Here is a 21,468-nt window from a genome sequence, read left to right as displayed (position 1 = left end):
TCTTTATATATATATATATATGTACAGAAAAATCAATGGAATATGTTAACTTGATTCTTACGACCCGCCAAATTCACATAAAAACTGTCAACATAAACACAAACAAAAGCTTCCGAGGAACTGGTCCAATCAAGGTCCATTAAATTTGCTATGATTGTTGAAGACATCCACATTTAGGTTCATACTTCAAAGTCCCTTGCATACAAGTCCAATTAAAAGAGAACATAAAAATAATATGGAACACACCTACACGACAAGTTTCGTGTACATTAGAACTAGACAACGTAACTGGGAAAAGATAATAACAGGATAGAATAGAGCTCTCCGTGCAACAACACAGGTTCCCTCGTAGAATTGCACATTGATACAACACTAAGTAGAAGCTTCTCCTTCCAACCGAAGTCTTTTCGAGCTTTTTTCTTCATCCTGACAGTTAGAACTTGTCACCCTGCTATCATTTGCCTCCAATGAGCACCTCTTGTAAGGCTTAAATCCAGTACGGCGAGCTTTCAACCTTACTTGTCCAAGTTCTATCATTGGTAGGCATTTTTCTACATCTTCTTTGTTGCCAATTAATAACACATTGTCTTCCATTGTTTGGTCACTGGAACAGATATTGGATGCCATATCATTAAGATCTAACTGCGGTCCACATTGAACTTTCTCGTCTGGCTTTTGCTTCAACTTTTCAAGAATGATCTTTCCCTTATTTTTCAGATCAAGTGAAGGAGAAAAACTTTGAGGCAACACTTCTCTAGTGAAAAGAGCCTGGAAAGCTATCCGTCCCTGTAGCAAAAGGTGAGAAGCAAGATACTCATTAAAGCAAGAAATGGTCACTGGAGGACTTACAAGAACTAAAGCTTCATTACCTCTTCGGAGACTTCTTTCCAAGATTCGGTTGGACTGATGAAATTTCTATAACGCCGATTAGCAGCCTCTCCAGCTAGAAGGTTAATATTAGATTCTTTGGGCTCTTCTTTACCTTTCTCATCCTTCTCCAAAGCATCTGTCTCAATTTCACTACTTGAAGGTGTGTTGGATCCACAGGAAGAGCGATCTACCTGCTTCCCGCCCTTTTCTGCGTTTGGCTCATTAATTTTAGTAACTGCAGCTCCTTGCTCAGTATCAGTGGCCGTTAACCCAGTTTTTAGCTTCCTACCTTCACTCTCCTCCGATTCTGATGATGGAGAAGGTGGCAACTTAGAACCTGATTGTTGTTCTTGCAAAGCTTCAGAGCATTCTGGGACAGGTTCCTGAGCATGGGGAGAGTCATGAGTTCCCTCTCTTCCTCCGTTCTTGTCTACTCTAGGTTGACAGGCATCCACTTGCATTGATGTTGCTGATGTAGGAACACAGGTAAAACTGCTTTGAAATTGAGAGCACAATGGTAAGAGCCCATGGGCTGCCCACCATGCAGTTGCAGCTGCTACTGTGGCAGCAGCAATTGCTGCCATACTAGGAGCTGAGTTAATCTGGCTAGCGGTGTTATCAGTTGGAGAATCCGTTGGACGTTCCATATTTGCATAAGGCCAAAAGCTAGCGGCAAAACTTGCTGCGACATGTGCTGCTGGGTTTTGCAATAAAGCAGAAACAATAAGGCTGGAGAAGGTGGAGGATAACTGAAAAAACGATCGGTAATCATCCGGATCACGAATAGGGGTGAAAATGGGGTGGAAACAAGAAAATGACTGATGAATGGATGACTGTGGAGCGTTACTGTGGTGCTCAGATGTGGCGGATGAAGCAGGGTTAGAATACAAATTTGGGAGCCCCGGGACCCCATTTATCTGCTGACTCGTAGATTCATGATTAAACATATCCGGGGCTATTTGAGAACCATTTGTTCCATCAAGAATATGCACTGGGACATGTCTTGGATAGTTGTGTAGCACTTGCATATCATTTCTTGAGAATTCCCCCAAATGGTCTGGCTGAATCGATGGATGTTTTTTCTCACCTTGTGCCAACTTTTCACTCGACTGGCAAGATTTCCCCCCGTCAAAGGTGTTACAGGAGCTGTTACCTTGAAAGGACTGTCTAATATCGAGTATTTCTGACTGTTGATGTTCTTTGGATTCAACAATGAGAAAAGATTTATTTGCGTTATCATTGTTAACCACTCCTTTGGTGACAGACACAGACTCACTAAAGGCACACGCATCTGTAGGTGCCACATGTGCTTGCAAGGACTTTCCTGAAGACATAGAGGCTGCAGAAGCACCTTCCTCAGTTAACACTTGGGAGCAGTTTTTCTTGTTCTGGGTTTCTTGTACATTGCCCAGCTTCTCGTTTCCGCGTGGTTTCTGATAAAGAACAAGAATACAACTAGGCCTTTAAAGAAAACAAAGTAAAAGATGTGCAAGATCAAGAGAAACCCATACCTCAGTAATTGGTTCTTTCTCCAGGTCAAATAAGTTCCTTTCCTCACAGATGGAAGAAAAAGTTGTCGAATATTTCCCATCTTTTGCTCCCACCTGTGATGAGTGACCTGCTGCGCTTGTCTTACGAGGATAAGGATTACTTGGTTTCCTTTTAGGTCGTGGAGGAGGAATTTCAATGTCAAGTGCTTGACTTGTTGGGACCCCCTTTGTAAGAGCCTCCTTTTCTAACTGGACCAGATTAGGAAACTAAAATGTCAGTCCACAGACTAGTTACTTAGCACAATGGTTATAAGAGAATTTCAACATGAAAAGAGGAGCAATCAGGGTTAATTGATCATTGGAATTGCATATAGCTGAATCATCTGGACATTCTATCGAATAGATCTATCTTAACTACATGCCATTAGCTAAATTCTGACAGGCCTGGTATAGCTGCCAAAGTAAAACAGAGACTGCTGGATGTCTCTACAGAAAGTCACTAGAGTGGTACAAAAGGTGCTGAAACTGCTCATGTAATAACCTCTCACCACGGGATCTTATAGTCTGCATATTGTGAAGTCATAAAACTTAAATGCCTAATATAGCCAATTCTCTGTCATTGTCTTCATTTGAAGCTTCCAATCATGTCCATGAATTGCAGACTCTAAATCACCCTTTTACGAGTGTGCATCTAAGAACCATTTTCATCCTATCGTCTTTAATAGTCTATTTACTTTGTAGATTCTCTTTTTCAGATTTAAATGCTTCAGATGAATCAAATAGCAACCAGAAAACAGTGGAAAACAGCCAAGAATTTTTACTTCTTGTAATTTAGTGCAACTAAATAGACCTCACCTCTAAATTGGAAATACATACCTCCCCTCTAACAGTCATTTTAGGAATCTCAGCAGTCATTAACTTTCAATATTAGAAGTCATATAGAAGTGATGTTAAATGCCTATCCTATTTAACCCTTGTCACTGGTATTCCCCAAAAAGACCAAATGGCAAAAAGAGAACAAGGAAAGAAGAAATAGGCTTCAAGATTAAGACAAAATGCAAATCCATTATAAACCCCATACGAGCTGTTCCTTTTCCGCCTTTTTGACATGATTTAAATGTTTTTACGATGAATGTGATTTTAAATTTTAATGTGGATGTGTGTGTGTGGGGACCAATATATGTAAGTTTCACCATATGAAATTGTGTTTGTAGTTGTGTTATGCTATGAAGAGACATATTACTATGCTTTGAGCTCTTTTCAGCTTATGCACTCAATATTATGAATAAAAATGTATATGAATGCTTAAAAATGAGAACAAAATAAATGTAAGATTGGTGAATGCATTAATATTATTGTGCTACCCAAAATGAGGCACAAAATGTTCTAAAGAAATGAATCTTGAGCCTAACTCAACCCCAAGAGCTAAATTGTGGGGGTTGAGTTAGGCCCAAGATTCATTTATTTACATGTTGAACAGAGTAGGGCTCATCGCAATTCTTGTTTGACGATGTTGGGCCCCTATATTAATTTGCTCATGCGCCAGATATCCAGCCCTGATAAACACCAGTGAAGTGGCAAGAGAGGTTTGTTGAGATGATAAACACCCTCCACCTCCAACCCTAAGGTTGTGGGTTCGAGTTCAAGGGAGTAAAAAATATGGGAGCTCATAGGGAGGGAGGCAAAACAAATATAAAAGGAGGTAAAAATGTTTAAATGAAGTGTTTATGTACAATAGAATGAAGTGATACATGTTAAGCCACATTGTGATATTGAATTGAATATGTATTGCCCTCGTGAGTGAAACATGAATATGAGCAAGTATGGTCGTCATGGATGAAGTATCAAGAACCTAACCCCTCAGAGGTAAATTACAAAAAGGTATGATGACCCATTGATCATATGAAAGTATGGCCTTCGTGGGTGGAATGGATTGTAAGAAATGATGGCTCTCGTGAACAAAGTAGGACTTGTTATAACAACTATGACATCTATTATGTTTCAAATGAGCCCCATGAAGGTGTTTTATAACATGCACATGATCTGAAAACTCATGGTTAAGTCTGGGATGCTAAATGTTCTTTACAACACAAATGACTGCTCTAAGTGATAGATTTATGAAGTAAATGATTTCTAAATGTTATGTATGTTTTCTTAAAGGCGTGTACCATCCTTTAGAGGGAGGAGTATCAAACTTATTGAATACTTTATGTACTCACTCTCTAACTAAGTTAAATGGACTCCTTACTTTCGGTGTCACACCTGTGTCGATACGACGTGGGTTTGGAATCTATACCAAATAGTCAACCAATTTTGGGTACTTTGATTGACCCAACAAATTTGCAACTAGCCCCCAATGGTAACCCCAAATAGGTAGTGGCAAAAGAACCAATTTAGCAATACATGAGGCCTGCCAAATTCTACAAGTCAGGGACCTTATAAAAGGTAGATAATACTTTTAGACATGTTAATGTTGAGTCCTGACATGGCTTCAAAAGGCATAAGAGTCAGGTTAAGGTACTGCACTTGGGATTTCTGAGCTTCGTAGAAGATAAGTGTGTCATCACCAAACAAGAAATATGATTAGAAACTTCAAACAAAACCATTGCCCACCATAAATCCTACTAGCCAATGTGATTGTTTGGTCTTTTCTAATATCTTACTTGACCCCTCCAGAGTCGGGAAGTAACAAGAAGGGTGAAAGGGGATCACTTGCCTAATGCCTCTCATAAGAAAAAGCCCACGAGACTTCTATATACCAATATAGATACTTTACTGTGGAGACACTATATTTGTACCATATAATCCACCTTTCTCCAAACCCCATCTGCCTTAGGATTGAGATAAGGAATGACCAGTTCAGCTTATCAAAAGCTTTCTCTATATCAAAGAAGACCATAGGTACCACTTTTCTGTTTCCAGCCCAAAACATCATTGGCAATAAGAGTTGCATAAGAGATTTGCCTTCCTTGAACAAAGGCATTCTAAAAACCACAGACAAAACCTCCAATCACATTCTTAAGCCTTTCAACAAGCACTTCCGCCAGGATCTTGTAAGCACTACCAATAAGGCTAATAGGTGTTAGATTTTTAAGTTCTATTGCACCTTACATTTTAGGGACAAGTGCAATAAAAGAAACACGGAAGCTCTGCGATAACCCTGTGGGAGTAGAATATGTATGTTTGGTCTAAGTGCCATGAGTAAAGATTACTTTAGCATGTAGTCTTGATCATAAATGTTGACATTGGGCAACTTAAAAGCTCTTATTATGATGATGTATGATAGGTGAAAAGACATGATATTTGGACCTAACTCAATCCAAAAAACTAGCTCGCGAAGGAAGGACTACCCACATTCATACAAACAAACCAGACCATCAGTCATTCCCAATTGATATGGGACTCTAACCTACTCTGCAACTCCCCTTCACGGTTAGGCTCAACTAAAGCATGGACCGAACGCCCAAACAGGGATGGAGCCCTCACTCTGATACACTTACAGATATGGAACTTCAGCCTAACTCAACCTCAAAAGCTAGCTCACAAGGAGAGGATTGCCCAAGTCCATATAAGCAAAACACATGTCCATTCCCCAATTAATCACGCCCAAGTACAACTAGGCTGTGGATTGGGAGTTCAAACAGGAATGGACTTGGCGATGATACAATACAAAGATTCTCCCTTAGAAATCCTCTTCAAATCTCCGTGATCCCTTTCAAGTTGTGGCTTGGACTCTCCAAAAATATTGTTGTATCCATTTTGGATCCTCCAAAAACGCACTACTTTTGGAGGATCCGACAACACCAAATGATATTTTTAAAGAGTCCAAGCAACATTGCATTTGAGTAGTTACTTGTCTTGAATGGAATAAGCTTAACTCCTAAACGCAGATCATTCTCTCCTACGACATTTTTGAGTTATAACAAGTAATATATCCTTGATATATCCATTATATTGAGACAGGTACACTCCACAGATTCTCCACATTGAAAATACACCATAAATGACATGCTCTGAAAGACTAGACATCAGGTAACGAAAATTATCACGATTTACCTTTGATGTGAAAGGAAAAAAAAAAACAGCAACACATTTAAATTTTCAACTTCAAACTATGTTTTTACTTTAGTCCAAACGGTGCCATCAGCTACTACTTCCATTGGACTAATTAGGGAAACAGATCTTTCAACCAATAAGTGAAAAGTCATTTTGCATGTTCTCTATTTCTCCTCTCAATACAAAAAAAACCTCTTAAACATTTTAGGCCTTGCTTCTTTTGCAGGAAGTTAATCAAAAATTTCAACACAATTCTTCTCTCTTACTACTGAATGTTTAAAAGGCGGAATCTTTTGGGTGGTTAGGACAAAAAAGATTGAGCTCATCAAGAAAAAATGACCGATGAACCTATTCTTTCTCTACCAAATTCAAATTTGTTTTTGAAGTTAAATGTGATGCTTCTAATATGGGATTGTTGTAGTCTTCAGTCAAGAAGAGAACCAATTGCCGTTAAAGTGAAAAACTCAATGAGCCCATAGATACATAGGATAGTTCTATGCAAAAAAGACAGCTTTGAAAAATCAGAATCGACATTTCCTTTTGTTGATTATGTAAATTAACTAGGCACAGTTTGAGGATACTTTATTTTTGCTTTTTCTAGCATAAATATAGCAATAGACTTGTCTATTTCTTCAGTGTCTATTTCCCATAATTACTGGAAGCTTTTACAGGTCTTAAATGGAAGCAAGATCTGATTGAAAAATGAAGACCTTATTGGAAAACGAGATTTGGGAACTTGTTACTTCACCACCGGACAAAAAAGTAATTTGGCTGCTAATGGATTCTCACTGTGAAACATAAAGCTAATGGTTCGAATGAAAGATCCAAAGCAAGATTAGTGGCTAAGGGAATCACTCAAACTTATGGAGTTGACTATCAGGAGACAATTAGCAAGTTGTAAGGATGAACACTATCAGAATTCTTTTGTCATGTGCAGCTAATCCTGATTGGAACTTGTAGCAGTTGATGTGAAGAATACATTCCTTCATACAGATATAGAGGAAGAGGTATATATACAGAGAGACTCCTCTGGATATGATATTGAATAGAGTCAGGGAAAGGTGCATAGTTCGAAGAAATCCATGTATGGATTTAAGCAAATTCATAGAGCTTGTTTTCTCAAAAGCGATGATCTCTTTTGATTACCAGCAAAAAAATGCCAATCACACCTTCTTTAGAAGAGCTCTCAATGACTGGGAAGTAGAGAGTTTCGTCACAATGCTTCAGATATTGCAAACTTTTGGTGGATGCACAGATTCTACTGACAGGCTCAAGTGGAAACTAAACAGTAAAGGGGCGTTCTTAGTAAAATTAGTGTACCGGCTGTTAAAGCAAAGAGATCTTGTAAACGAAAATTGGCCTTGCAAACAAGTCTGGAAAGTGAATATCCCTATGAAGGTGTCATTCTTTGTCTGGTTGGTGATTAGGACAGCTTGCCTAACTCAAGATAAGCTACAAAGAAGAGGTCTTCAGATTTGTTCAAGATGTCTTCTGTGTGAAGAGGAAGGTGAAAATCTATGAACACTTATTCCTACACGAACAACTATAAATCTGTGGCACAAGTTCTTTTGTATTTTGGGAATAACTTGGGTAAAACCTTGTTCTACTTTGGCATTGCTGAACAATTGGTGGAGTATCGGAATAGAGGTGGGGAGGAGGACTGGTGGAAGATCATTCCTGCTTTCATTTGGAGGACAGTGTGGAAGGAAAGGAATGGTAGACATTTGAAGGCACTAGCAGTTCTATCGAGAAAATTAGGATGAATTGTCTTAGCTTGTTCTTTTCTGGTGTAGACAGAATATGTGGGGGAAGTAGGAGACCAAGTATATTAAATTGGAAATATATAATTTTATAGGGTTTGGGCAGGGTTTAAGTACCTTTTCGATGCTTGTAAGTTTCCAACTTAGCACCTTTCTCTGGGGTGGCTAAGTTTTTATTGAATAGAACTGTTACTTGTCTCAAAAAAAATAAGACATCAAAAGGGTAAACTCACTCTTCTCATTTCACTCTCTGAGGTTGGTTGGGAGACTCATTTATCTATCTCAAACTAGATCCACCACATGACCTATTTTGTTAGCTTGGTGAGCCAGTTCATGCATGATCCCTGAGAACCTCATAAGAAAGTAGTCTTTCACATTTTATGGTAACTAAAGTTTACTCAGGGGAAAGGTTTGCTTTCCTCTAAACAAGGTCACCTCCACAGAGAAGCTGTTAAAGATGTGAATTGGGTTGGATCTTGAGATGGCAAAAGAACATCCGGTTAACGTACACTCGTCGGAGAGAATCTAGTTACTTGGAGAAGTAAGAAGCAAAGTGAAGCTGCAAGATCAAGTGTTTGTGAGCTTCTTTCGCTACAAAAGTTACTGGAAGAATTGAGATTATCTAAAAAGGGGAAACTTTCCTTGCACTGCAACAACAAAGTTGCAATTAGTATAGCTCAGAATCATGTTCAAAACAACCGAACAAAACATATTGAAATTGATTGGCAGATCATCAAAGAGAAAGTTACTAGTGGCACTTTGAGTTTTCTTCATGTGCCATCAAGAAATAAATCGCGGATGTGCATATAAAAGGCTCAGCAAAAAGATTTTTCATACTTCGGTTTGCAATTTGGGAAAGTACAATATCCTTGCTCCAACTTGAGGGGGAGTATTGATTGTGTTGATTAATATGCATAATTTTAGGAGACTTTATTTCCTTTTTCCTAGCGTAACTACATGAATATAATATTTTCTTTTATTATAACTGATTGTCTTTCCATAACCAGTTAGGATTCACATGTATAAATACCGCTTCTCATGGGATGTAAAGACATACTGATATACAAAGAAGTTTTTTCTTGTTTCTTAAATTGTACAGCTTCCCAAGCCATTTTCTATATGAAGCTCTCATATTTATTCAATTTAAAGGCATGCTCCTGGGGTATATTTATTAAATGTTTTGTGATATGCTAATCATAATTGTGAATATTCTTAATTATGTAACTACAGATCTAGACAGTGACCTGTTCACTAAGGTTGCCAAGGCCTTTTGTTGCACTCTAGCTCAAAATCACCAGTTTCGGCACACAACTTCTCTTTTGTTTGCCTCGACTCACATGCCACTTTTTCTCATTGATGACTCACATTCCAATGCCTGAAGCTTGTCTAGCAACCATTACTAAGCGGTAACCTGTTCACCAAGGTCGCCTAGGCCGCTTATTGCATTCTAGCTCAACTTCCTTTGTTAAATCTTCTTTCCTAGTCAAAGTCATCCTACATGGTTCAACCGAAGCTTTTCTACACAGTAGCTAGTTCACCCAGGTCAGCTAGGCCTTGTTGCATTCTAGCTCAACATCCTCTGTTGAATCTCATCTTTCCTAATCAAAAGCATCCTTACTCATCAATTTCTGTAAAATAGCAGGGAATTGAAGAATATGTTCTACCTCTACTCACTCTATTACTTGATCCAAGCTAGTAAGACGAATATATATAGCATCAAATAGTTACACGACAATGATCATCATCATCATCATCTACTACTATTATAGGTCAACCAGGAAATCCACTCATGCTAGGCTACATAGCTTCATCTTTTGGCTCACAGATCTTGGCTCAAGTGCCTCCCGTCATATCTCAGAGTAAAAATAAAACATTTCTCTACACTAATCCACCTCTAGTCTTTTCCCCAATTTGTAATAACCCCAATATTTAAATTGAGTAATAGTCTTTTGATTATGAGAGGGAAAAAATAATTAAACAAGGAAAAAACAAACAAGCTGATCAAGCCCAAGAAAAGAAGAGAATCAAAATCTGACAGAAATAGCAGCTCTAATGAGAGGGATAAAATAACAGAAGCAAAAACAAAGAAGTTATGCGCAGAGAAAAAAAAAGGGAGAAAAAGAGAGGTAAAGAGGAGGAGAACAATAGAGATTTCATTCCAAAGCATCAAGGTAATGACTCTAATCTTTTATACAAGCTTTTTATGTGATCATGAGTAGCTTTTGATGGTGAAAATATGGAGAATTTATGAGGAATTGAGAAAGTTTAGCCCTCAGGACCTTCAAGGCTTCAAAACAAATCTTCAACTTTTAAGGGGAAAACATAGTTAAAATTTAATTGAAATTAGTGTCAGCTCTTTGCTCTAGCTTAGCACTTTTTGTACCGAGTTGACTTCTCCTTCCCTCTTTTGTACCTTACTGCATCTTCTTGACGCCTTTTATATGAAATTTCTTACTTCATCAAAAAAACAAAGTCTAAGTTGATTATAACTTTTGCTTCGGTGCAGCACTACTTTAGGAAAATTTACTTTTACAATTGTTTTCTTAAGAAAAGAAAAGAAAAGAAAAATTACTTTCAGAATAGATGGATTTATAGAAAGGTGCATTCCATCTGTCTTATTGTCTTATTCTATGCAAGGGTGTTTGACTGGTACGAAGTTTAAGAAACAAACACTGCCTTTTAAAACTTGTAGCCTCAAACATGTCAAGGCATGCATATGGCTATAAAATCATGTGATTAAGGCTAGAATGGGAAGTTTAAAGTTAAACTACCTTCAAATACAAATATGTGTCATTCTTTTCCGGAAAACAGAAAGGAAAGTTTTCCACATGAAATGGGACATAAGAACTAAGAAATACAAGATTTATAGTTTAATTTGATATTAGAATTCATGTCATTGAACTCTACAAGATACTAGTTTATATATAGTGCTCAAACTCAAACGACCTCAATTAAACACAAAACTTAACTTCCAAAGCAAAAAATAAATTAGTAATAAATTCAAAAAGTTTTGTAATAAGTTGATTTCATTAATTTAGAATTCTCAACTTCAAGATTTTAACAATTTCACCTTCATCAGTATTTTATAAGTAATTATATTTCACCTCAATCATAAAGTAGGCTCAAGTTATAATGTGATTAAAATTTTGATTGAGCTCAACTTGGCTATATAAATTCGAGCCTTGTTTACTTGGTTGAGCCCCAGCATGACCAAGAACAGTCACTGCGCCTAGCTGCATTCTGACCTAGACGGAGATAAATTAAGCTAATCTTTGATTGAAACTGAGCCAAGCAAAATCTCAAGCTGGAACGACTCGGTACCCTACCTAGAGGTACCTATATTGAATTAGAAAGGCTTAACAATTCCTGCAGTAGATTGCAAACACAACAGTCTACATCCTGAATCATTGTCCTACCAAAGTTATGACAAAAGAGATTCCAAAAGCCAGAGTGGAGTGAAAGCATATGTAATTCATCTTAGAATTTTCTACACATTTGTTTTTATTTTATTTTATAAAGTTTTTCACAGCATATGTTATGCTCATAATCATATTGACAAAAAGTAGCAAATTTGATGGGAAACTGAAGATTCTTTCTGTTAAGTTGTAACTATAGTTTTGTGAAACTAAAATATTTCTTGCTTAATGTTGATGCTAGAAACCTGTTGTTAACAATAAAGTCATTTTTCCATGAGCATGATAATTAGAATTTGATGTAACGCGCAGGTCAGGTCAAGCAAGGAAGCAAAAGTTGAAGAAACATCATTATTTCTCTCGAACTTCAAATTCCAATCCACTCGCAGAATACCCAACGAGTTTCAACTTCTCCTCCAAAAAGAAGGAGAGAGTCTTAGCGAAATATAAAGTTTTCAAACTTTTATAACAATTGAACCACCAGAAATGTGCCAGAAGTAGTGAAAGAAGAAGCCCTACTACTAAAGGCAAATAGGCAATGCAAAGGGATACACATAATTTACCAGAACAAAAATTAAGGTGGTTTATCTACCTTAAAGAAGAATATGAGTGTGCTTTGATGGATATACAAAATATAGTTAGATTAAATGACTCTTTGCAGATAATAAAGCAAGGCTGGTGGCAGGAGAATTCCTGGAAATATAGAGCACTTTGCTATTGACATTCTCACCTATTGCAGCTAGAAGCCATTCTATTGTTGATTTATTGCTACTCAAAATAAATGGTAGACTTCTCAACTTGATCTTAGTTCCATTTAAAAAGAACCATGTTTCTAGGAATTTGTGAGGAAATTAATTATCTAAAAAAAATCCAATAAGAAAATTTATGTTGACCAATCTCAAGGTTTGTAAGTGAGAGGAGAGTATAGAGCTCGTTTCTTACAAAAGAAATAGTTTTTGTAGGTTGACTAGGGCAATGGGTTAAAAGAAGCTCCTAAATGTTGATACAATGAAAATAATTGTTTTCTCATTCTCCCCAAGGCTTCCCATAAAGTAAATCTGAACACAAGTTTAATGTTTTGATCAACAGGATTAGGTGCTTATACTCTGCATCTATGTAGATAATTGGCTTTCAGTAAAAAATCCAGTCCCATGAATGAATGCAAATGCGACAGGGGGAGAACTAATGAGAGGACAGATACATGAATCCAGCATTATTTTTTCAAGAGATTGAAGTGTCTCAAATAATGGAGAAGATATTCATTCTGATAGGAATATGAAGCAATATCCTTGATCAATTCAAAACGGAGAACTGCAAGCAGCGGAAATCCCACAGGAACTGAATGACAATAGAAAGAGAATAATGTGAAAAGATCAGTTACTTCAATATAGAAGCCTGATAGACAAGTTGTTATACCTTATTACTACAAAAACTTACGTTGCATTTGCAGCAACTTTGCTGTCAACATTCATGTCAGAACCAAGTGAAATTCATTAGATACTTGAAAGTTCTCGACCATGGAATATATATTGTGTGCAGATGATGTTAGCTTGATTAGTTACGCAGACAGAGATTGGTATGGAAGTCAGGATGATGTGAAAAGCACTTCCAAGATTTTACTTGCACTTGGATGAGGAATATTTTCTTGGTTATCAAAAAATAAATGTAAAGATTGTTGCTAATTATTCTCTGAAACAGAAGATATTTCTATGTTAAAAAATCCATGAGTTATTTGTCCAAGTAATATATTGCGTATAAAGACGCCGAACGAAGTGTGATCCATGGTAAGAACAAATCTTCCATCACGATAGAAGAAAGCACATAATCATAAAATACCACTTCAGCTTAGAAGTTTATGAAAATGGTCTAATTTAACTTGAGCATTGCACAACATATAAATAGTTAACAGACATACTAACCAAGTCACTCTCTAAAGAGAAGTCTGTCTACTGAAAAGATGATTGGAATCATGAAGCAGGCACGTTAAGTTGGAGCACTGGAACTGATGAACTTTATTTGTGTAGATGAAATCTTTTTCTGTTTTTCATGAATTCAATTCATTCCCACAGTTCCCACATTGTTAAAGTTAATTTACTATCACACTTTACAAAAATTTAATCGCAGATATGGTTTCAAGCTATGCAGTGGATTATAAATCAAATAACTGCAAAATGCGAAAGACTGGATAATTCAGCCTCGACATACCTTGAGACTATGACTACTCTTATAATCATGAAAATGTTTACATACACATACATACTATTACATGACAAGGCACATTACAAACCCAAGAAAAATGGATGAGAATATCATACCTGAGTTTTAGCTTCTAATGTCATACAACCAAATCACTCACAGAAATACTTAAGGCTAGGTGATGTACATATGCAGAACAGGAACATCCAAACCAAGAGCACTGCCTAAAGCATCTCAAATAGTATAATTCACCGTTACTTAAAAGCTGCAGGCTCTTAGGAGATAGTGTTAATGTCCCGTAAGTTTTGGAGGTTTATTCACGCCAATTAAAAATGTTAACAAAGTACTTAAGATAGCTCTGAAGTGTCTGAGACCCACATAAGGCTAGTAAATCCTTGGAACGTGTCAACAAGATATGATGTGTGTTGGGGATTTGGAGAGGTAGAAAGGTCAACAAAAACAAAATATGGAAGAAGTTGCCCAAGGTCTAACTTTAAACAAGGACTTCTCCCAATATCTAAGAAATTAGGCTATGAGCAACACATTAAAATTGTAGCCCTTGAAGACTAGACTCCGATGGTTGTAACCATATCATTTTTGACATACCTACAAAAAATTATGTCTTCACCGAAGGGTAGTAATGTAGTCAATGGGCAGCGCTAAAGCGTAAATAAGCGGGAAAAGTTGACCGAAAAGTTGCGAGAACTAGATACTTGCGCTTTAGCGTAAAAGGCATGCACCCTGACTGATACAGGCCTATAAATACTACTGCTAAACACTTGTAATAACATCATTCAAGCTCGAATCTATAGATTTCTTCTGAAATCTTCAAGTTGGTCAAAACACCCAAAAGTTTGGTTTTCAAGATTTGGTCTACTAAGGTGATTACACCACTCCAAGTTCATTTATTATGGCTATTATAAAGGTAAATGACATCATGGTGTTTATTGATGGTTGGAAAGTTGTAATAAATGAAACCTAGGTTCTATCATTAATTGAGGTTGTTGTGTGTTGGTTGATAAAGATGAATAGTACTTTATAGTTGAAATATGAGTTGAATATTTCTAATGATTCCAATAGCTTAATAATTTTTGGGTGTTGAATTATCAAGTGTGATTATGAAAAACTTGAATTGGATTGGAAGAAGGCTTGCAACCACTTTGTAAACTCTAAATGAGTTGAAATGAATTCCAGTAAACTCAACTTGGTAGAAATCAATTATAATTGTGTAGATTGAATTGATTGGGATGTGTGGAGTGTTGTTGAGCTTGTTCGGAAGGCTATTGCAATGTAAGTTAACATGTAATTTCCTTTTAAGACGATTTTGCTAAACTTGCATGAATGGAAGTTTATAAAACTGTTTGTATAATTTCATAACAACGAACAATCAATTATTTTTATCAAGTAAACGTACTTCCATATATAAACATTATCAGAGGCCTGGCTGTATGCAAGTAATATGCCAAAAAGTAATAGTCTACAAAAAGAGATGATTCTCTGCAAACTCCACCAGATCTTCTATACGATTGAGAACTCCATGGGTGCACCCAAAAAAGGAAGGGACCAAAGGCTACTTCTCAGTGGAGAAAATCTCGACTCTATCCCCTTCAAAGAGATCTCATATTTCTCTCTCTACCCACATTAACTTTAAAAGAACCAAGCTCCATGATCTACGTCTTTTCCTCCTTCACTCACTCTTCCAACTGTATAACATAGTTCTTAGCATTGCCCCAGAATTACCAAACTACCCAATCATATCCCACCATGACTACAATGAAGAAGAAGAAGAAGATCCATGTTCTCTCCCACCTCCTTGAAATTTCATACCAACTAAGGAAAACAACGTTCGGCTTTCTTACATTTTCTGCCGCTTATTTTTTTGCACATCTGACTGTAAATATGGGGGACTATACACCCTTTCTGTAGTTTGCTATTAATACACAAAAATGTTACCCGTTCGGAAAAAACAAGATCTCCCCTCTAGAAGCTAGACAAGTGAAAAACACACCTTCCTTGACACCTTAGTTATCCAAATTGAGTGACAAGGGAAAACTTCCTCTCTTCTGACGAAAAGTTTCTCATTATAAGATATAATGGAGAACTTATTCTTCCCTATCCTCAACCATTAGTATCGGGATTATCAACCGCTATTACTTGTGTATACAATAGAGCTAACAACCATTGCAACTTGGCCATCTCCTAGTCGTGGAACTTCCTCCTAAATCTCAAGTCCCAAAAAGTCTCTCCAACTTATGACCCCCCAATTTGTAGTATCGTCAAGTTACTTTGGCAAGATATTATGAGTAAGCTTAGAAAGACATCTTTGAATAGAGTATCCCTAAAGTTGACCCTCCTTCCATCTCCTACCTTTATTGAGATATTTCCTTCGAAACCATCCCATCCATTCATGATATTTCTCCAAAAACCACCCAAAGGGCATAGCCACATCTCTAGTTCTCCAATCATCTTAAATTGCCTCGTTTCTCCAATCACCTCCCACCGTCTCGAATTTATCAACTATCACCCCTTCTCCAAACACCATTTACCTCCACCTCGAATCTTCTTAGCCATTTACCAAGAAAGGCCTCATTAATCACCCTTAAGTCTTCAATACCAAGCCCTCCCCATTTTTATTTTTATTTTTTGAGATGTGACCGTCACCCATCTAACCAAGTGATATTTCTTTGCCTCATCCGCCCCGTACAAAGAAAATTTCTTTGGATATCTTCCAACTTCCCTTTGATCGAAGCTAGAGCATGAAACAAAGACAAGAAGTAACTGGGAATAATCGATAATGTGCTCATTATAAGCATTTATTTCCCCTCTTTTGGACTTCTTCTTCCCCATAATCTCTTCTCGACCCTCTCAAGAACCAAATACACTCTCTTTGATCCTTGTTCAAAGCATCTGGCGGCAATCCAAAATAGTTCGTCGGGAAAGTCTTAACCCTGTAATTCAAAACCCAAGAGAAAGATCCAATGTTGTCTACCACCCCAAATGGATATAATGAACGAACAAGGTGTGCATTCCATGTTTGAAATAATTATGATAGCATATGCTCTAATTTCTTATATTCTATATGTTGGCTGATTGATTGCCTTGAAATTAGAGATAGCACAATAATGAGTTTATAATGACTTGAGAAATTTCAATGAGATTAAATAAGGTTGAGCTAACATTTCATGTTCAAATGTTTAACTTAATTTTGAAGGTACTAAATTGCTTTCAAGATAATATTGTAGCAATGATTTAGTTTGATCATTTATGGTCCATTGGAAACAACCTCTCTACCTCCAAATAGTGGTAAGGTCCGCATACACTTTAGCCTCCATTGACCCCACTTTGTGGGGTTATAATCGATATGTTGTTATTGTTGTTATATTTATGTGCTAAAATTATGCCAAACTCCTGATGACTTCTGGGCCAAAAGAATGGTCAAATGACAATGTTTAGGGTTTTTGGTAGAACATTAAAATGATTGAGAGGGCACTCATTTCCAAAAGGTGAAATATTTCTCTTGAACTTCACATACCGGTGTAGGCTAGTAGTTAAACCAAATGATTACATAAAATAAAGGGTCATTTAGATTGTTAGCCTCTCAAAGCGTTGACCCATTAAGCACATACAATGAGGTTGGCTTGACAATTAGGTGTCAATTGTCCGCCATGATACTTCTCATGGTGATATGATAATGTTAGTGTCTAGAGAAACTCGGGAACTTAAAAGAAGAAATTGTTAAATTACTCTTCGACCTAAATTATGCCAATTCTCACCTTTATTTTAATCAAATCAAGTTTTCATTTATAACAAGAAGGCCAAACTTGGCCATACACAAGAGGCATACCAAAAAGGAAAAACCTACAAAATATGGTCCGCCCCGAAAGATACCCTATCTTCTATACAAACTAGATATACATGGGTGCACCAAAAAACTACAAGGGAACGGAGGCTAGTTCTTATTTGAGCAAAGTTCATCTTCACCCCCTTCAAAAGTTCTCTTATTTATTATTCTCCAAAATGATCCACATCAACGCAAGAGGAGTGATATTCCACGTCAGGTACTTTCTTGTCTTGTATCCACTCTTCCACCTGAACAACATATCGGCATTTCATGCCTTGTGTCATTTCTCACATGAATTGCCTAAAGCTTCATTCAGTGCATTGCTATGAAAAAATTCCTAATAAATTATTTTACACTGCATCCTAAAGTTTTAAAAGACATTGCTCAAAACCTCTTTGTGAGGTATCAATGATACTTACAAGGTGTGATTTCATATAAATTGTACTCAACCTCCTTAAGGGAAACTTACTTGGTTATTTTAGATCAAATTGTGTTCAAAGTGGATGGTACATGCTTGGCGTCTTCTGCATCCTCTAGTTTACTTTTGGTAGGCCAACCTTTACTTCCAAGGTGCATGGTATAGGTAGAATCGTTTAGAATGAGCCAGAAATTTGTCGTCATTCTCGTGTATATGCTTAGAGGTTCAAATGACATTGTGGAAGGTCTATTTGTGTACATGGGAACTATCATTTTATTTCTCATCAATGTACATGGGAACTATCATTTTATTTCTCATCAATGTTAATGATGATGTTGTTACCTTTTCCCTACTTATGTAACATTGCCATGGGCCTAACGTACATTTTGAATAAGAAATTATGCTCTCATGTCGAATTTATATCTATGTCAGACCCTTACATTGACCTATCGTTGAGGGATTTAGGGTAGCTATCTTAATGTGGTTCCCTTGGTGGGATTTGAAGCCACTAAGTGACAGCCTTCCTTTTTGGGGCATGACAGACAATTATTCATATTCCTATTTATATTCCATTAAGTTTTCAACATGTACCCTTGTGCCTGACACAAACAATTGTGGGTGAAGCATGTGGAAGTTTTTCTATCATAGGTGATACTCAGACTGAAGATCATTGCCACTATTAATATTAGTTATTCGTATCAATCACACAAAAAGATATCAATTGATTTAAAATAAACAATGATAATTAAGTGTATAAAGTAAGTGTGATACACGTAAAATTAAACCATGGAACAATCGAGTAAATGATATAATTAAGCATGAGGTTAAACGTAGCTAATGACCTTTGTAAAAAACTTTTGCGCATGACTTCTGATCTGCACAGCAGTTTTAGTTCCTATATGTTCTGCACAATAGAAAAATAACAAAATAAATAAACAACCACAAAAAAGCCTCAAGGTAAGAGAAGGCATAGACGCAAAAAGAATAGAATGTTGACCCCAATTTCTGAAATAGGGGATATCCAGTGGATTGAGCTGTAAATGATAAAAGAAACATCACAAAAGTTATCAGATTCGGTTGACGGGGGCAAAAACAAAGGTGTATTTCACAAACATGTGCACTAATCGATTATCTGCATACTGGTTTCCACAAATGATATTTATCAGAAAGATACTTAGGCTACATAGTGTGGTTTCAACAAATAAAATGAAAGATGAACGTAATCTGACCTTCTATGCGCTGCCAAGCACGCCCATAAAGTTTCAAAGCTTCTAGGAACCTATTGTGCTCCTCCTCCGTCCATCGCTCTCGTTGCTTAGTGATTGTATAAGGTTTCCTTGTCTGCCATAACACAACAACAATCATTAGACTTGTATAAACAGCTTATCAACCAAAAGTTAAGAGTCATATACAAAAAAAACAAGGGACCTTAACAACAAGTTCCTCCCCTGAGGAATAAGGGTCCATCAAAATAAAGGAACCAAAGGTAGCTATCTCTGCTTCAAATCCTCAGGGACAAACAGGGGATACAGAACAAATCTTCTTCCGATTCTCCCCACAACATCAGTTACTATCAAATATAGTCTATCCGTGGTGTTGTACAAAAGAACCTGATAATGTAACACTACTGCAAAAGAGAGGAACATGTAACAAACAGACATTGGAAACAAATGATCCACCTGCCTTTCTCCATATCAAAATTATAATATAAGCTTAATTTCAAAATTTTGAAAAAATAAAAATAAATAATCTCAGACCTTCCTCCAGATTTCTAAATATACAGCAAGTAAGTACTACTTTCTGCTAAATTAATTATTTTTTTTCATTTTGTAAAATATAATTCTTCTTATTAAATCAGAGTCCACCAGCATAGATGTAGACAGAAAATTCCTTTATCCAGAATTGCTCACCAAAACGAACCGCATGATGCCTAAACCTTTACAGAAATCAAATCAAAAACAAATCAGCAAACAAACAAACTCAACTCACTAGTTTGCAAAATTCATCATCAACAACTTCAAATCTAAATCTAACCAAAAAATAAATAAAAAGCGAAGCATAAACCCTAGATATTTGATAGATAAACAAAAATAAAATTACCTTCGAAGAAAGCCATGTTGTAAACAAACACTAGTTGTTGTTTCGGTCATGCATGAAGTGAAAAGTCATCCAACAGCAATGGTAGATCGGAGAAAACCATTTCACAAGTAGAAATTAATCAATAATTGAAGAAGAAGAAGAAAAAGTATGAAGATGAAGAAGAGGAAGGAAGCAGGTTTGAGGCAGAGGTAGCAAGCACTAAACTAGTACAGGTAAGAGGTTTTTCATTTCCCATAAAATCTCAAAGAAAAATCTCAGCCACTAGTATTTTTCGGAGTTGATTCAATTTCAATAAATAGGAAATAAATTAGAGGCTAGAAAATGAATAAGAGAGAAGAGCAAGTAGAAGAAATTCCACGTGGCTTGAAATGAGTGGTTTAAGTCTATTCGGTGGGACCCAGGTTGCACTTTTTCGAAACGATAGAAAGCGGAAGGGTTACAAATCGTAATCTCAACCACAAACTGGGTTGGACTCACAATTGGAAACCGAGTAAGTGAGTTAACTCGCTCAGTTTATTTATAAAACAAAAGGGTATGAAAAGTGCTGCCACGTAATCAAATACAGATGACGTGGAATGTTGGGAAGAGCGCGTGTTGACTACTATGCGAAGGAAGTTCGTGAAGTCAAAATTTTCTACTGAAAAAATTGTGGTTGCGCAAAACGCCACTTGGCGACTGCTTTTTTTAAAAAAATTTAGTTCACGAATCTTCTTTTGAGTGTCCATATTTATATTTTTGTAAAATAAAAAATGAAATCCATACCCAAATAGTCAACAAATTTATTATCCACCCCCTTTTTTTAGGTCTATTGCCCTGAGGAATTATTTTTTTTCCTCCAAGAAAACGCAAGTGAACACATGCATGATGCATCTTGATGACAGATGTAGTATTTCCTAAATGTTACAGTAGTGACAATCAATATTCTACCACATTATAAGACTTGCTCGTAATCATTTTATACACATTGTATAACATGGTATCAAAAATATGTATATATAAACCAAGTAGATTCATGGATATAAATACACATCTATGATAATCTACTCCCCCAACCCACCAATTTTTTTTTTCTATATATCAATTTTCAACATAAGAATTCAGATAAAGATAGGCATTTGGAGAGAAATTTTGATAAAACCCGATTTTGTACAAATTTTAAGGGTTCAGTTATAGCATATGAAATACTAGTAATCTGTAGCATGAAATAAGAAGGCATATAGGTATCGGGTGCCATTATTTTATGAGCCCACTTAGCCATTAAAAATGGAACATAATTGGGCCAGACCTCAGCGAATATGGGCTTAATAATTGCATATGGACCTTA

General features: G+C 36.6%; 1 protein-coding gene across 2 annotated transcripts; it reads right to left on the bottom strand.

Annotated features, from left to right (window-relative positions):
• Positions 1-110: 110 nt before the first annotated feature.
• On the bottom strand, positions 111-20,499 carry LOC107002229 (protein LHY). 2 transcript variants are annotated; one of them, XM_027912080.1, is made up of 8 exons: positions 20,145-20,499; positions 19,802-19,980; positions 19,473-19,671; positions 19,274-19,385; positions 18,887-18,948; positions 2,382-2,609; positions 870-2,303; positions 111-786 (listed from the first exon to the last, which is right to left on the bottom strand). In XM_027912080.1, the coding sequence occupies exons 3-8, from the start codon at positions 19,509-19,511 to the stop codon at positions 373-375; spliced, it is 2,289 nt and encodes a 762-aa protein (XP_027767881.1). In that variant the 5' UTR covers positions 19,512-19,671; positions 19,802-19,980; positions 20,145-20,499; the 3' UTR covers positions 111-372. The 2 variants fall into 2 exon arrangements, with proteins under 2 accessions (XP_027767881.1, XP_015055649.1); XM_015200163.2 differs by having other exon boundaries at positions 19,955-19,980; positions 20,145-20,419.
• Between the last annotated feature and the right edge of the window lie 969 nt (positions 20,500-21,468).

The sequence above is a fragment of the Solanum pennellii genome, chromosome 10 (genome assembly GCF_001406875.1).
Source record: "Solanum pennellii chromosome 10, SPENNV200".
Classification (NCBI taxonomy): Eukaryota; Viridiplantae; Streptophyta; class Magnoliopsida; order Solanales; family Solanaceae; genus Solanum; species Solanum pennellii.
The sequence above is the reverse complement of the archived record's forward strand: the minus strand, read 5'-3'. Positions and strand labels throughout refer to the sequence as shown.